This window comes from Dromiciops gliroides, chromosome 5 (genome assembly GCF_019393635.1).
Source record: "Dromiciops gliroides isolate mDroGli1 chromosome 5, mDroGli1.pri, whole genome shotgun sequence".
NCBI classification, from domain to species: Eukaryota; Metazoa; Chordata; class Mammalia; order Microbiotheria; family Microbiotheriidae; genus Dromiciops; species Dromiciops gliroides.
Window position 1 is genome coordinate 279,032,979 of NC_057865.1, and position 15,993 is coordinate 279,048,971.

Here is a 15,993-nt window from a genome sequence, read left to right on the forward strand (position 1 = left end):
ATTAAAAGCCGAACAGATTCAGGAAAGCTGAGATAAATTCTTAGATTGCCAGATCAAAAAATAATAGGTCTTGGGGCAGCTAGGTGGCGCAGTGGATAGAGCACCGGCCCTGGAGTCAGGAGTACCTGAGTTCAAATCCTGTCTCAGACACTTGACACTTACTAGCTGTGTGACCCTGGGCAAGTCACTTAACCCCCATTGCCTCACAAAAAAAAAAAAATAATAGGTCTTTATGGGAAGGTATGGACATTTCTCACCTAAGAGGCTGGACAAACTATAAGGTTGACTTCTAGGCCTTGATTTCTTCATCTGTAAAATGGGAGAGTTTGCCCACATGGCCTCTAAGATCCATTCCAATTTGAAAATTCTGTGAGTCAATGAAATTTTGACCAATATCCTGAAAGTCTCATAATCCAGAGACACAGTGCTCCCTGCCTTTTTTTTTTTTTTTTTTGGCCAAACACATTTTCATTGTACTGTTTCAGAGTTGCTTCATTCCTGTGTGTATGAGATAACGTGAAGTGTACACTGGCTTAGCCTCATAAATTTGTTCAGTTAAAGGAAGGGGAAGGATGTTACAAGAACTACTTGGAACTTTTCAGGCTCAGCTAAACCAACAGAAATGTAAATACAGGAAATGTACAAATAAACTTAGTTCCTTGGAATCACTAACCTACTCTTTAAAAAAAAAAAAAAAGCCAGATTGTATTGATATTTTTTGTTTTCACATTGCCTAGATTTCCCTCAGTATCTCCCCTCTCCCTCCTCCCAGAGAACCATCCACTATAACAATGGATTTTGTTTTTAAGAGGAGGAAGAGAACCCCCCCCCCCCCCCCCCCCCCCCCCCCGCCAACAAAGCCAGTCAACACATGGAAAAACCTCAAGTGTTTCACACCTGTGGTCTTAACCCCTCCTTTCCTGTCTCTGAAAAGGAACAAGGGATACTCTTGAATCAGCTTTGGTTTAGGCTAGAATAGAGCTTCACTTGTCTTTTCATTCATTGCTGTTGCTGTTATTGTTATTATGGTCATCATCATTGTTGTTGTCTCACCATCATCCATCATTATTATCATCATCATTATCACTTCTGCCTGCCTTCTTTTTTTTTTTTTTTGCAGGGCAATGAGGGTTAAGCGACTTGCCCAGGGTCACACAGCTAGTAAGTGTCAAGTGTCTGAGGCCAGATTTGAACTCAGGTCCTCCTGAGTCCAGGGCCAGTGTTTTATCCACTGTGCCACCTAGTTGCCCCCTGCCTGCCTTCTTTTAATCTTTTTGGTTGTACCTATATGAGTTTAACCATCCATATAAAACTGAAACAATAATCAGATACCCCACATCTTCTAAAGAGTTGAATGTTTGAGATCACATGGGCACAAGAAAGGAATCTGCCTGCACAAAGGCCAAACATGGTTCTGGCCTGGATTATTATTGCAATGATGTCCAAATTGGTCTCCCTGCATCCTGTCTCTTCTGGCTCCAATCCATCTTCAGAGGGAAAGGAGATAGGGAACAGAGCAGTGAATTCATTAATATTGGGAAGTCTCTGGGGAGCAAACTCCCTCTGCAAATTAGTCTCAGAGAATTGTCTGGACCATAGAGAAGTTAAGGGACTTGTCCAGGATCCCGTAGCCATTATGGTGGGAAATGCACCCAGGTCTTCCTGGCATGTGACCTCTCATTCTCCAAAGAAAAGAGATCCCTAAGTAGATCTGATCATGTTACCCTGTGCTTCTGAAGCTATAGAGGCCCTGTGTTGCTCCCTAGGCTAAAATACTAATTTCTGTGTACTCCATTTATAGCCTGTCATAATTTCATTCCAACCTGTCTTTCCAGGAGACTTTCATGTTACTCCTCACTCATTCACTATGCAAACATATGCAGTGAATCAGACCTGGAGTCAGGAAGACCTGAGTTCAAACCTGACCTCTTAACATTTACCAGCTGTGTGATCCTGGACAAGTCACTCAATATTTGTCAGTATCAACTTCCTCATCTGTAAAATAGAGATACTGGAGCAGCTAGGTGGCTCAATGGATAGAGCACTGGCCCTGGAGCCAGGAGGACCTGAGTTCAAATGTGGCCTTAGATACTTGACACTTACTAGCTGTGTGACCCTGGGCAAGTCACACAGCTCAATTGCCTCACCCCCCCCCCCCCAAAAAAAATGTTAAACAAAAACAAAATGGAGATACTAATAGCACCTACCTCATAAGATTGTTATGAGGAAGAAATGAGTTAAAATATATAAAATCCTTTATGAAACTTAAAGTTCTGTTTTCATATTCACTAATAATAACTGGTTTGTCCCTACCTTCCTTAGAGTCCTAAAGGGAGATTTTATCTTGTAATTTACTCCTGATTCTATACTTTTTAAAAAAAATAATATTTTATTTCCTTCCAACCATATGTAAAAACAAATTTTTTTTTTGTGAGGCAATTGGGGTTAAGTGACTTGCCCAGGGTCACACAGCTAGTAAGTGTTAAGTGTCTGAGGCTGGATTTGAACTCAGGTCCTCCTGAATCCAGGGCTGGTGCTCTATCCACTGCACCACCTAGCTGCCCCTAAAAACAACTTTGAACATTCTTTTCTTTCAAAATTTTGAGTTCCAAATTCTATCCTTCCCTCTGTCCTCTTCTCCCTTCCTGAGAGGGTAAGCCATCTCTTCTATGTTATACATGTTACCTAGCTAGTTTGGAACCCAGGTAAAGCTCCAACAGCAACTTCTCTATAGAGATATTGAAGGATTGAATGAGGGGAAAAGCATTTATTTAAGTGATTACTAAGAGCCAAGTGGGCAGCTAGGTAGTGCAGTAGGTAGAGTGCCAGACCTAAAATCAGGAGGACCTGAGTTCAAATTTGGCCTCAAACACTAGCTACGTGAGCCTGGACAAGTCACACTCCCTGTTTGCCTCAGTTTCCTCATCTGTAAAATGAACTGGAGAAGGAAATGGCAAACCACTCTAGTGTCTCTACTGAGAAAATCCCAGATGGAGTCATGAAGAGTTGGATACAACTTGAAAGGACTGAACAAACGCCAACTGCTAGATACAAATAGAAAAGCCAGATGGTTCCTACTCTCAAGGAGCTCACAGTCTAATGGGGAAGGCAACACTTAGAGTAGAAGGTTTTATGACAGAGGCTGCAGCCAAATCTGTGAATGTCATTTCCACTGATAAAACCATAGCCTTTGCTGATGTTGAACCAAGGACTTCGGTGGTGAGAATGTGCCTTTCTGAGTCTCCTGTAGCTGAGCTGCAGGTATAGAGCCAGGTGGGAAGGAACAGGTAGAAGGAAGGAGGTACCAGCGTCATTGGACAAAGTCTATCAAAGGACCCTTCTTAGTGGCAGGTGGGAAAGGACTCTATTTCATCCCCACTGCCACTCCACCTGTTTCCACGTCCCTCAACCTTGTTTCTAGGCTGCACCCAGACACACAGCATTCATAGAATCAATCAGTCAACAAGCATTTATCGCACTTGTAAAAGTGTGGCACAGCAAAGCCAGAGAACATAAATACAAAAATGAAACAGTTCTTCCCCTCAGAGGTTACATTTTAATCAGAGAGAACAGGTCTCTCAGAGTATGTATAAAATGAATGCAAGATACTATTGGGTGGGAGGGCACTAGCACTTGCGGAGAACCTGAAAAGCCGTTCATGTGGTAGGTCATTTAAGTATCTGTTACTGTCATACTAGATAGAGAATTCATGTATAATATAATGTGTTTACTTGCTAAAAGAAGATTATGTGATAATGTCTAATATTATCAGTCATGTGAACACTGGAATAAGGGCGACCACAATTAAGATTTTAAACATCACAGTTCAGCAGAACATTGAAGGAAATCAGATTCTAAGGGGCTTAGATGAGGAAGAAGCATATTGTCCTTCCTTCTCTCTTTTCTTTCTCTTTTTCTTCCTTTCTTCCTTTCTTCCTTTCTTCCTTTCTTCCTTCCTTCCTTCCTTCCTTCCTTCCTTCCTTCCTTCCTTTCTTTCTTTCTTTCTTTCTTTCTTTCTTTCTTTCTTTCTTTCTTTCTTTCTTTCTTTCTTTCTTTCTTTCTTTCTTCCTTCCTTCCTTCCTTCCTTCCTTCCTTCCTTCCTTCCTTCCTTCCTTCCTTCCTTCCTTCCTTTCTTTCTTTCTTTCTTTCTTTCTTTCTTTCTTTCTTTCTTTCTTTCTTTCTTTCTTTCTTTCTTTCTTTCTTTCTTTCTGTCTCTCTCCCTCCTTTTCTTCCTTCATTCCTTCCTCCCCCCCTCCCTTTTCTTTCTCAGTTGGGGTTAGATGACTTGCTCAGGGTCACATGGCTAGTAAGTGTCTGAGGTTGGATTTGAACTCAGGTCTTACTCACTCCAGGGCTAGTACCCTATCTACTACTGTGCCAAATTACCTGCCCCTGAGGAGTTGTATTCTAGGTATGGGGGACAGTGAGGACAAGGGTATGAAGGCAGGAAGTAGTGTGCAAAACAGCAAGCAGACCACCATGGCTGAATCAGTGCTCAAGGAGGGGGCAATAGAGTGTGAGTAGGTTGTAAAGAGATTCAAATATAAAACAAAGAAATTTCTATTTGATCCTAGAGGAAAAAGAAAGCCACTAGGATTTATTGAGCAGGGAGGATATATAGGTGAGGATACCAAGTCCCCGAGTGCAAGTGATTTGTCCAGGGTGACACACTTAGAGCAGCCACACCACACAAACTGTTCTTAGTTATATCATTGGAAAAGGGGATCTTCTAAAAATCTACAAGCTGGTTGAATGGGTCTGCTTGCCATTCCCTACCTACTAAAGCCTCCCATCTCCTCTCTCCTGCCTTTCCTCCCCTGGCACAGATGGTCTCTCCATGACTGGTATATTCTTCCTCTTCACCAACTGCTTGAGTCCTTTTCTGATAGCCACAGTTCTCCCACTGACATTCTTTATCTTTTTATCACCTAGTGTCTAACACGTGGCAACATAGTAAGTGCCCAGGGTCACATAGCTAGTAAGTACCTGGGGCAGGATTTGAACTCAGGTTTTCTTGACTCCAATTCCAGTGCTCTTTGTACCAAATTACCAAATTTGACATGAACAGTACCTTGTATTAGTAGGTACCAGGGGCCCATGAATACATTAAGACAGTGACCAAACAGAAGAGCCACAGGCCTAATTTTGTAATATTTCCTCCTCTACTTACTTAACATCTTATGTGCCTCCGTTCTGGGAGAGCTAAGTGGTGAAGTGGATAGAGTCTGAAGTCAGGAAAATCTGTGTTCAAATCCAGCCCCGGACATTTACTAGCTATGTGACCCTGGGCAAGTCACTTAATTGCTGCTTGCCTCCGTTTCTTCATCTTTAAAATGGGGATGATGATGACAATGGTGATGATACCTATTTCCCAGGGCTCTTGTAAGGATCAAATGAGATAATTGAAAATCACTTGGTGTAGTATCTGGCACATGGTAAGTGCTATATAAATGTTAGCTATTTATTGTTATCATTGCACCAGGGGTAAGGACTGGGACCTGTGATTTCACTGGTATAGGGAATGCCCAGTGAGGAAACCCCATCTACCAATGCAGATGGGCACCTATGCTGCATGTTTTAGTCCTAAAGAACTGCCAAAAGCTTAAGTGACTTGGCCAAGGTTACACAAGCCAGTATGTGTGAGAGATGGTGCTGGAACCCAAGTCTTTGTGACTTCAAGGCTATCTATCTCCACCATCCATATGGAAACTGGAAAAAGAAAAGAAAAGAAATGTTTAAAAATCAAGATTTTCCTCAAAATTGCATTTTGAGGCTATAGAGTTCTTGGTTTATGATCAATGAACATAAGAACCCACACCTGTAAAAAAAATAAATCCAGTCTCTGTCTACTTTCCACCCACACAGTTTCTTAGCAGCAGCCTCTCAACCATAAATGAAACTCTTCCTTCCTGGCCTCCCTTGCTTCCCTTCCCTTCTTCCTCTACAGATATTTCATATTCTTTCCCCTCTTTCTCTTCCACTCCCCTTCCCCATTAACACAGTGATTTGTGGTTCTTTCCCTTTGACTGTTCCTCCTGGTGGATGAACAGGTGGCATTGGCTGGTCTAGCTGTTGTCACTCATCACTGACTTTTTACTACCTTGAAGCCCAGTGAGTCATGCCTTTGGCTGCCTCCAGACTCATCCTAATGGTCCTAGCCAGAGGGGATGGGGGCTCTGAGCTACTCGCTGTTGTTGCTTCTTCCCCAGTCATGATACCAACTCCTTTCTCCAGTCATGACTACAGAAAACATTTTTGGAGCCCTTTCTGTGGTCAGAGACCTGTGCTAGGTGCATGGGGGAAGGACAAGGTTTAGGTAATGCTTATCTAACCTTTTCCCCCCATTTATAAATATGAGTACATAATATTTACAGACCAGAAATAAAAAACACATATGAAGGTCATTACTTTCCCAAACAAAACAGAAAGTTGGATTGGCTATAGGCAAAATTTTTAAAAGAATTCCCACAGAGAGAGGCAATGTGGATAGAGAGGTAGCTTCTTCAGAGTGAATGAGGGAACAAATAAAGCTTACTAGATACAAAGCACTTTGCTTAGTTCAGGGGATACAAATAGAAAAGGAAGACAGTCCTTGCTCTCAATGAGATCACATTCTAAAGGGAGAGAAGGTTTCAGTTACAAGTCAGATAGAAAGGTCCCATGATTCTCAGGGTAGAGCAAGCAGCAAATCTGGTGAACTACCTCATATTTAATGGTCATTATTCTTTGGAGAAGGAAATGGCAAACCACTTCAGCATCTTTGCCAAGAAAACTCCATTGAAACTGTGCCCAGGGGGCGGCAAGGTGGCACAGTGGATAAAGCACCTGCCCTGGATTCAGGAGGACCTGAGTTCAAATGTGACCTCAGACACTTGACCTCAGACTGCGTGACCCTGGGCAAGTCACTTAACCCTCATTGCCCTGCAAGTAAAAAAAAAATGCCCAAAGGGCTATAAAACTGTGCATACCCTTTGGTCCAGTAATACCACTAATAGATATCCCAAAGAGATTAAAAGGTGGGGAGGAACCTATTCATACAAAAATATTTACAGCAGCTCTTTTTGTTGTACCTAAGAATTGGAAATTGAGGGGACTCCCATCAATTGGGGAATGAATGAACAGGTTGTGGTTTATGATTATGATGGAATATTATTTTGCCATAAGGAATGATGAAGAGGATGATTTCAGAAAAATCTTATATTGAACTGATGCAAAGTGAAGTGACTAGAACAAGGAGAACATTGTGCATAGTAACAGCAACATTGTACAGTAAACAACTATGAATGACTTAGCTATTCTCAGCAATACAATGATTGAAGACTATCCCAAAGGACTCATGATGAAAAATGCTATTGACCTCCAGAGAGAGAACTAATATTGTTTGAATATATACTGAAGCATGCTATTTATCACTTTTCTTTCTTTTCTTTTTTTCCTTCTCCCTTCCTTCTTTTCTTCCTCCTTCCTTCCCTCTTTCTCCTCTCCTTCCTTCCTTCCTTCCTTCCTTCCTTCCTTCCTTCCTTCCTTCCTTCCTTCCTTCCTTCCTTCCTTCCTTCCTTCCTTCCTTCCTTCCTTCCTTCCTTCCTTCCTTCCTTCTTTCCTTCCTTCCTTCCTTCCTTCCTTCCTTCCTTTTTGTTGGAGTCTTTTGTGTGTGTGTGTGTGTGGGGGGTGGCAATGAGAGTTAAGTGACTTGCCCAGGGTCACACAGCTAGTAAGTGTCAAGTGTCTGAGCTCAGATTTGAACTTAGGTCCTCCTGAATCCAGGGCCAATGCATTATCTACTGTGACACCTAGCTACCCCATTGTTGGAGTCTTTTTGCATAAAATGACTGGCATGGAAATATTTTACGTGATTGCACATGTATAACCCATATCATATTTCATACCATCTCAGAGAAGGGAGAGGGGAGGGATAGATTTTGGAACTCAAAATTAAAAAAAAAAGAAATAACAAGTGTTAAAAATTGGTTTTACATGTAATTGGGGGAAAATAAATTTTTTTAAAAAGAAAGAAAAAGAAAACCCTATGGACAGTATTGGTTTTCTGTGTGGTCCACAGGGTCATGATGTGATTGAAAACAGCCAAGACATCTTGGCTTCAAATACTAGCTGCCAAATACTAGCTATTTGTGCCTGGGCCCTAGCATATATTAAGGAAGACTTCATAGAAGAGGTGTTTTTAAAAAATTGGTCCTCAAAAGATGACTAGACATTCAACAGTAGAGTACCAGCCATCATATTGATGAATATCTATAAAATATGGGTACTTGACTCATTAAGTTAGCCACATTGTGTTTCTCTGGTATTCCAGAAAAGGGATCCTTTTTAGAAAAGAAGCGAGGAATTGAAATAATTAGATTCTTCCTCTGGTCATTTGCAGCAAGCTTTAGAAGGCTAGCACACAGTTGAGGTGTGTGCTAGGAGAAAGAACTTGAAATTATTTGGATTGCACTTAGAATAGGGAGGGTTCAAAGGATTCAAAGGACTTAATTCTTGCCTTGGGAACCCTTGCAGAAGAGAAAGCTTCAGGTGAAATCTTCAAAGGTTTTCAAGTGTGACTTTTAGAAATCTCCAGGTTTTCATTACTTAAGTATTTCAAAACAGTTTCTAAATGTAGAAACACTCCCAGCTGGCCCAAGGGTTTCACTCTGAGGGGGGCCCCCCTGCTTTTGTCATCCATTTCAGAGCAGTAATAAATTTTCAAGAAGAGAACAGACTGAACTTCTATTTAGTAAATGGTTTTTGGAAAATTAAATGCTGAACATCAAGGCAGTTAGTTAAATGTGCCATGGAACTACTTAGATTTAAATTTAACAATTCATTTCAATGCATAAAATAGTCTAACAGTTTTTCAGACCTTGCCTCTATGTCTCCAATGGGAATTTTTTTGTCTATTCTACTTTACCTTTGGGGCAGCTGGCTTTGAGAAGAGTGAGTTAATGTTGTTGAGTCATTTCAGTTGTATCTGACTCTTCATGATTCCATTTGGGGTTTTCTTGGCAGAGATAGTGGAATGGTTTGCCATTTCCTTCTCAACTCATTTAATAGATGAGGAAACTGAGGCAAACAGGGTTAAGTGATTTTCCCAGAGTCACACAGCTAAGTAAGTGTCTGAGGTTGGATTTGAACTCAAGAAGATGAGTCTTCCTGCCTCCAGGCCTGGAGCTCTATCCAGTGTACCACCTGGCTGCCACAGGTGCTTTAAAAATACTTTTAATTAGACTGATAGTATTGAAAATAACAGTACGAGGGGGCAGCTTAGGTGGCACAGTGGATAAAGCACTGGCTCTGGATTCAGGAGGACCTGAGTTCAAATCCAGCTTCTGACACTTGACACTTGCTAGCTGTGTGACCCTGGGCAAGTCACTTAACCCCCATTGCTCCGCAAAACAACAACAACAACAACAAAACCAGCATGAAAGGGATATTATGGTAAATGTTACGGTTGACAATGATGTCGAATAATCACCATTATATTGTGGGAAACAACAATGATAATCGATATTATGTCTTGGAATTTGGAATTTGTATATATTGATTCCTTTCAAAGTCATTTGGGGGGAAAAAAGTGAATCTGTGCATGGAACAAAAGAGAAATGTGCTTAAATGAAATGCAGCCAAATGTTAGACTCTCTAAGTGTGTGTGATCCTCGAAGAAACAGAGTTGGCCAATCAATCAAGTCAATGAGTAAGTTAAACAGCATTTTGTAAAAGAACCCAGGCCCTTCTCCTGGGGAGGATCCATTAAAAAAAAAAAGCCAAAAACCCAAACCAAACAGTGATGTTTCTTTTTTTTCTTTTCTTTTCTTTCTTTTCTTTTTTTTTTGGTAGTGACACAGGAACAACACCTCCTGAGAGTGGTATCTTTGGATTTATGATCAACTTTTCTGCATTTCTTGGTAAGTTCAATATAACCAATTGATTTTCTTTTCATCAGTCAACAAGCAATTCCTTTCTTTCTTTAACTTCCCACTGTACCCTCACTGGGGAAAAAAAAAGTAAAACAAAACTCTGACATACATAAAGTAAAACAAACACATGCCCATTTTGCTGGTGCAACCTGTTTACATTATTCTTTGAGAAAATGAACAAGTCCATTTGAAATGACCTATCATTTACAGGTTATGGCCAAATTTTCAAAAAAATATATCAATGAAAAAAGCATTTGCAAATAGAGGTTTGCTATACTTTACAAAAATAAGGAAGCACATTCTAAAAAGACTGGTAAATAATTAATAAGAGCCATTCCTAACTTTACAGAAGTATTTGCACTGGGTTCCTTTTAAAAAGAATAACTAACAGCTGTCTAGTGATTTGAGGTTTGCAAAGGTTTATAATTAATTTGCTCTTTAAAGAGGAACATCCCTAAATGTCTTTGCAAAATTGATATTAGGCTTAATTTTTTCCCCTGATTTACTTCCTTTATTCTTTTTTTGGTGGGGCAATGACTTGCCTAGGGTCACATAGCTAGTAAGTGTCAAGTGTCTGAGACTGGATTTGAACTCAGGTCTTCCTGAATCCAGGGTTGGCACTTTATCCACTGCATCACCTAGCTGCCCCCTACTTCTTTTATTCTTGTGGATTATAACCTTGCTTCAATTTCAGGAGGTCCTGGGTTCTCTCATACAGGACTCCATCTTCCCGAGCTGGGCATTTTCACTGGCTTGGAATTGCCTATGCCTGGAATGCTATCTCTTCCTCATCTGTGCCTCCTAGCTTTCCCTCGCTTCCTTTTATGTCCCAGCAAAAAATTTAAAAATCTCACTTCTCTAAGAAATCTTCCTCAATCTTAGTGTCTTCTCTCTGAGACTACCCTGAGTTTTTCTTCTCCACATACAGACAGGGACTGTCTTTGGTCTTTCTTTGTATCCCCAGCATTTAGCACTATACCTGACATTTGGCCAGTACTTAATAAATGCTAGTTGATTGACTGACCCTTCAGGATCCCAAGCAACTGGACTCTTAAGTCTGCATATTCCATCAAAAATAGAATTTAGGATTGTAGGTCTTGGGGGTGATCTAGAGCTAGAAAGGGACCTCGGAGGCCAACTAGTTCAAATCTCACATTTTACAGAAAAGGAAACTGAAACCCAGAGAGACTGAAGTATTTTGTATATTGTCCAAGGACCTCAGAGAGCCCCTGCCCCCTCCCTTTTTTTTTAACAGATGAGAAAACAGAGAATCCCAGGTTAAATGACTGGGCCAACACCATATAAGTGTTAAGTGAAAGAGACAGGATTTGAACCCAGCTCCTTTGGCATTCAGAGCCAGGGGTCTTTCTATTGTACTGCCAGTCCCTTTTCCACCAAGGGCAGCTTCTGGCAGTGTATAAGAGGCCTTGGCTTCTCAAGTAAACACACGCTTTGACAGGTTCTGTCCAATTAATTGGAAAGGTGTCAAATACAGTTGATCAACTATGTACATGCTCTCAGAGGAGCAGCCCTGCTAATGCTGGAGAATGTCATCACAAAGAAGGTTACCCTCCAGGGGACGAGTTTCTTTGGCCACAGTAACTCATAAAGCCCAGAGGGAACAAGACCTATGGTGGCAGGCTCTCCCACCTGATGATGTCATGCCCCTCACCTTCCTGAAAAACAGAAATGTTTATCATATAGACATGGAGTCAAAGCCAAATGTGACCACCAACAAATGGGAGGCTTGGGAAGTACAGTGGAAAGTTTGGCATCAAAAGTTGTGGTCTTGGGGCAGCTAGGTGGCGCTATAGTGGATAAAGCACCAGCCCTGGATTCAGGAAGACCTGAGTTCAAATCCAGCCTCAGACACTTGACACTTACTAGCTGTGTGACCCTGGGCAAGTCATTTAACCCTCATTGCCCCCACAAAAACAAAACAAAACAAAAAACAAAAACAAACAAAAAGTTGTGGTCTGGATTCTGGCTGCCTTCACTAATACTTTGTAATTTTGGGCAAATCACTTAACATTCCCAGATCTCAGCTTCCCTCACCTGTAAAATACAGGAGTGGAAAAGGCACTGGTTGGAGCAAAATCTACCAGTGTGACCTTAGGAAAGTTATAACTTCCCTGGGCTTCAGTGGCCTCATCTCTAAAATGAGGAGGTTGGACTTGTTATGATGAGTTATGGATCACCTGGATTTGATGGACCTGCCTTATTATCCAAAAGGATTTTATGAAACCCTGGATTAATAGGAGCAAAATGCCCTTTGCCTGAACTCCAAACAGAACCCAGATAGCTAGCAAATAAGTCCCTATCTGCTGACTTCTTTCCCCAGGGTAGTAAGTCCCTATTTTGTAAAAACATCTGGGCATCCTCATCCTAGCCAAACCCACTTTTTTTGGAATCATATAATCTTATCATAGTGTTTCCATTAAGTCAAACTATCATACTGATTGATATGCCATATGTTCTTGTTATAGTTGAAATTGTTAGACTGATTGGTATTTTATACATTCTTGTCATAGTGTTTGCTTTTAAGTTGATTTGTATCATGCTAATGAAACTAACACCCTGTAACCAGTGAGAAAAGAAATCTTATATACCCTCAGAAAGAGAGAATCTTCAGGGTTTCTGCATGATTCATGCCTGCTTGTTCTTTGGACAAACAAACTGGTACTATGTTTTCCCCTAGTAGTTCTCTGATCTGTTTTTTTCTGTAGGAGGACAGGTACAGAAACAAAATTTGACAGACTGAATGGACTATGAGATCCTCTGATTTGTTTGTAAACAGAAAAAGAAAAAGGAGTATACTTTTTAACATCAAAACAGAAACAGATGACTGTATGTGTATCTCTGAATGTCTATTATCTACAGCTTTTTTTAAAGTTATATAATAAATTCAACATGTTATTTTCAAAATGTACTTATCTATGTTTCCTTTTGAATGTCTTCCTGTTGCTTCTGGTATATTTCTTTTAATGTTTCAAAATTCCTTCCTTCCTTCCTTCCTTCCTTCCTTCCTTCCTTCCTTCCTTCCTTCCTTCCTTCCTTCCTTCCTTCCTTCCTTCCTTCCTTCCTTTCTTCCTTCCTTCCTTCCTTCATTTCCTTCCCTCCCTTCCTCTATTCCCTCCCTCCCTCTCTTTCTTCCCTCCCTCCCTCCCTCCATGATCACTAGACTTTCTCCCCTTCAAATTCCTCCAACTGAGAAAAAAGAGATAAATCCCTTCTAAGAAATATGAATAGTCATGTTAAGTAAAACTTTGAACTTAGAATCAGAAAGACCTGAGTTTGAATCCTGCCTCATACTCTTACTACCTCTGTAATGCTGGGCAAATCTCTTACTCCTCTCAGTCTGGGGATAATAATAGCTCCTGCCTCCCAGGAGTGTTATGAGAATAAAATGAGATGATATTAGTAAAGTGCTTTGCAAGTCTTCCAGCGCTACATAAATGCAATTAATAATAATACCAATATTTGCTGTTACTAATGCCATGCCAATCTCTGCATTGTTCCCTTGGGCAAACATAATGTCTTTCACTACTTCTGAGTTCCTTTGGTCCTAGTAATTTTTAAGTCTGTTGGGTCACAATTCCTGCCCTCTGCTGGATAAACAGGAAAATAACCACATTGTCACTGGATGGGAAAACTTTTGCATTTTTTCATTCTTAAAGCATGTGTCCCAAGTAGCTGACCAGACAATCTTCCTATTCACTTGGTCATCCATTAACCAGATTAACTATGTGATGACACTCCATTTCAGTCCTAAAATAGTTAAAATAACTGTTGCCTGGTTGTGACTCATTTCTTCTTTCCTTCATGCTTTCCTTGAAGAAGGGAAATGTTTCCTTCCCCAAACTCAACTCTTCTGAGGTTGGATCACTCAGGCATTATATCTGACAGCCTTTGGTAAGGAGGACTTTAGACTGGGTTCCTAGAGACAATGTTTTACAGTGGCAGAAAAAAAACACCACCACCTGGCTGGAATCAAGAACCTGGGTTCAAGGGGAAGCTAGATGGTGCAGTGGATAAAGCACTGGTCCTGGATTCAAGAGGACCTGAGTTCAAATCCAGCCTCAGACACTTGACACTTACTAGCTGTGTGACCCTGGGCAAGTCACTTAACCCTCATTGCCCTGCCCCCCAAAAAACACAAACAAACAAACAAACAAAAAGAACTTGGGTTCAAATCCCATTCTGAAGCTTGTTACCTATGTAGCTTTGGGCAAGTCACTTACCATCTCTAGGACTCAGTTTCTTCATCTGTAAAAAGACTAGCTGGCCTCTGAGGTCCTTCCATCTCTAGGTCTGGGTTCCTTCAGTTTCCTTATTTGAGAAATAATGGAGTTGAAGTAGATGGCCTCTGATATAGATATAGATTTGTGGATTTTTAGTGATGTGTAAAGAGAGAAATTTATGGAGGTAGCAGGATGATACAGTGGAAAAAGGGCCAACCATAGAATCAGAGGATCTGAGTGCAAATTCCCATTCTGCCACTTAGCTACTTTGGGTGACCTTGAGCAGGGTGCTTCACCATAATGGGGCCTCCATCTCTTATTGGTAAATGAGAGAGTTGGAGTTGTCCATTTTTGTTTTTATGCCTGTCCCCTACAAAAAAGGGGGAAAAAACCCAACAAACAGATCAGAGACATTATGTTCATAATGTCTCCTACAGGAAAAACCAGATCAGAGACAGACAGGGAAAACATAGTACCAATTTATTTGTCAAGAGAACAAGCAGGCATGAATCATGTGGAGACCCCTTCCAAGGAAGGAGCTCAAAGACTTCCTCTTTCTGAGGGTAAATAAGGTTTCTTTGCTCACTGGTTACAGGGTGATATCAGTTTCATTAGCATAATACAAATCAACCTAAAAGCAAATACTATGACAAGAATGGGTCAAATGAGTTTAACAATTTCAGTTATAACAAGAATGTAGGAAATACCATCAGTTTGATAGTTTGACTTAATGGAACCAAAAAAAGGGGGGGAGGGGTTTGGGAAGGATGAGGATGCCCATATATTTTTACAAGATAGGGATTTACTATCCTGGGGAAAGAAGTCAGCAGATAGCAACTTATCTGGCTAGCTATCTCTGGGTTCAGTTTGTAGTTCAGTTGGAGGGTATTTTGCTCCTGTTAATCCAGAATTTCATAAATCCTTTTGGATAATAAGGCAGCCTCCATCATAACAGATTGTATGCCCACTGAGGTCCCTTTTTTTTTTCTTGCAGGGCAATGAGAGTTAAGTGACTTGCCCAGGGTCACACAGCTAGTAAGTGTCAAGTGTCTGAGGCCGGATTTGAACTCAGGTCCTCCTGAATCCAGGGCCAGTGCTTTATCCACTGTGCCACCTAGCTGCCCCTGAGGTCCCTTTTGGTGCCAAGATCTGTACAATGAGGGGATTGGCTATTAGGTGGCCTCTGAGGTCCCTTCCAACCTTAGAACCTCTCATCTTTTTTTTTTAATCATAAAAGTATTTTATTATTTTCTAGTTACATGTAAAGATATTTTTCAACATTTGTTTTCATAAGCTTTCTAGTTCCAAATTTTTCTTCCTCTCTCCCTCCCTCCTCCCTAAGACAGCAAGCAGTCTGATATAGGTTAGATATGTACAATCATATTAAACATATTTCTGCATTAGTCATGTTGTGAAAGAAGAATCAGAACACAAGGGGAAAACCTCAAAAAAGAAAACAACAACAACAAAGTAGAAACAGTATGATTCAATCTGCATCTAGATTCCACGGTTCTTTTTTCTGGATGTGGAGAGCATTTTCCATCATGAGTCCTTTGGAATTATCTTGGTTCATTGCACTGCAGAGAAGAGTTAAGTCTATCACACTTGATCATCACACAATGTTGTTGATATCGTGTACCATGTTCTCCTGGTTCTGCTCATCTCACTCAGCATCAGTTCATGTAAATCTTTCCAGGTTTTTCTGAAATTCACCTGCTTATCCTTAGAACCTCTCATTTTATGATCCTCTGTAACCTGGGACAGATAAAGCCATTGCAAATGGTTCCCCTGACCTCACTTTCCTAAACTGTAAAATGAAGGGACTGGATTTTAGGTGGCCT

General features: G+C 40.8%; 1 protein-coding gene across 1 annotated transcript in view; it reads left to right on the forward strand.

Moving 5' to 3' along the window:
* The window catches only part of DRAM1 (DNA damage regulated autophagy modulator 1), a 46,995-nt gene that overhangs the window by 10,985 nt on the left and 20,017 nt on the right, over nt 1-15,993 (forward strand). Inside the window, 1 exon segment of the mRNA XM_043967712.1 lies at nt 9,832-9,899. Within this exon segment, the coding sequence (XP_043823647.1) occupies nt 9,832-9,899 (68 nt within the window).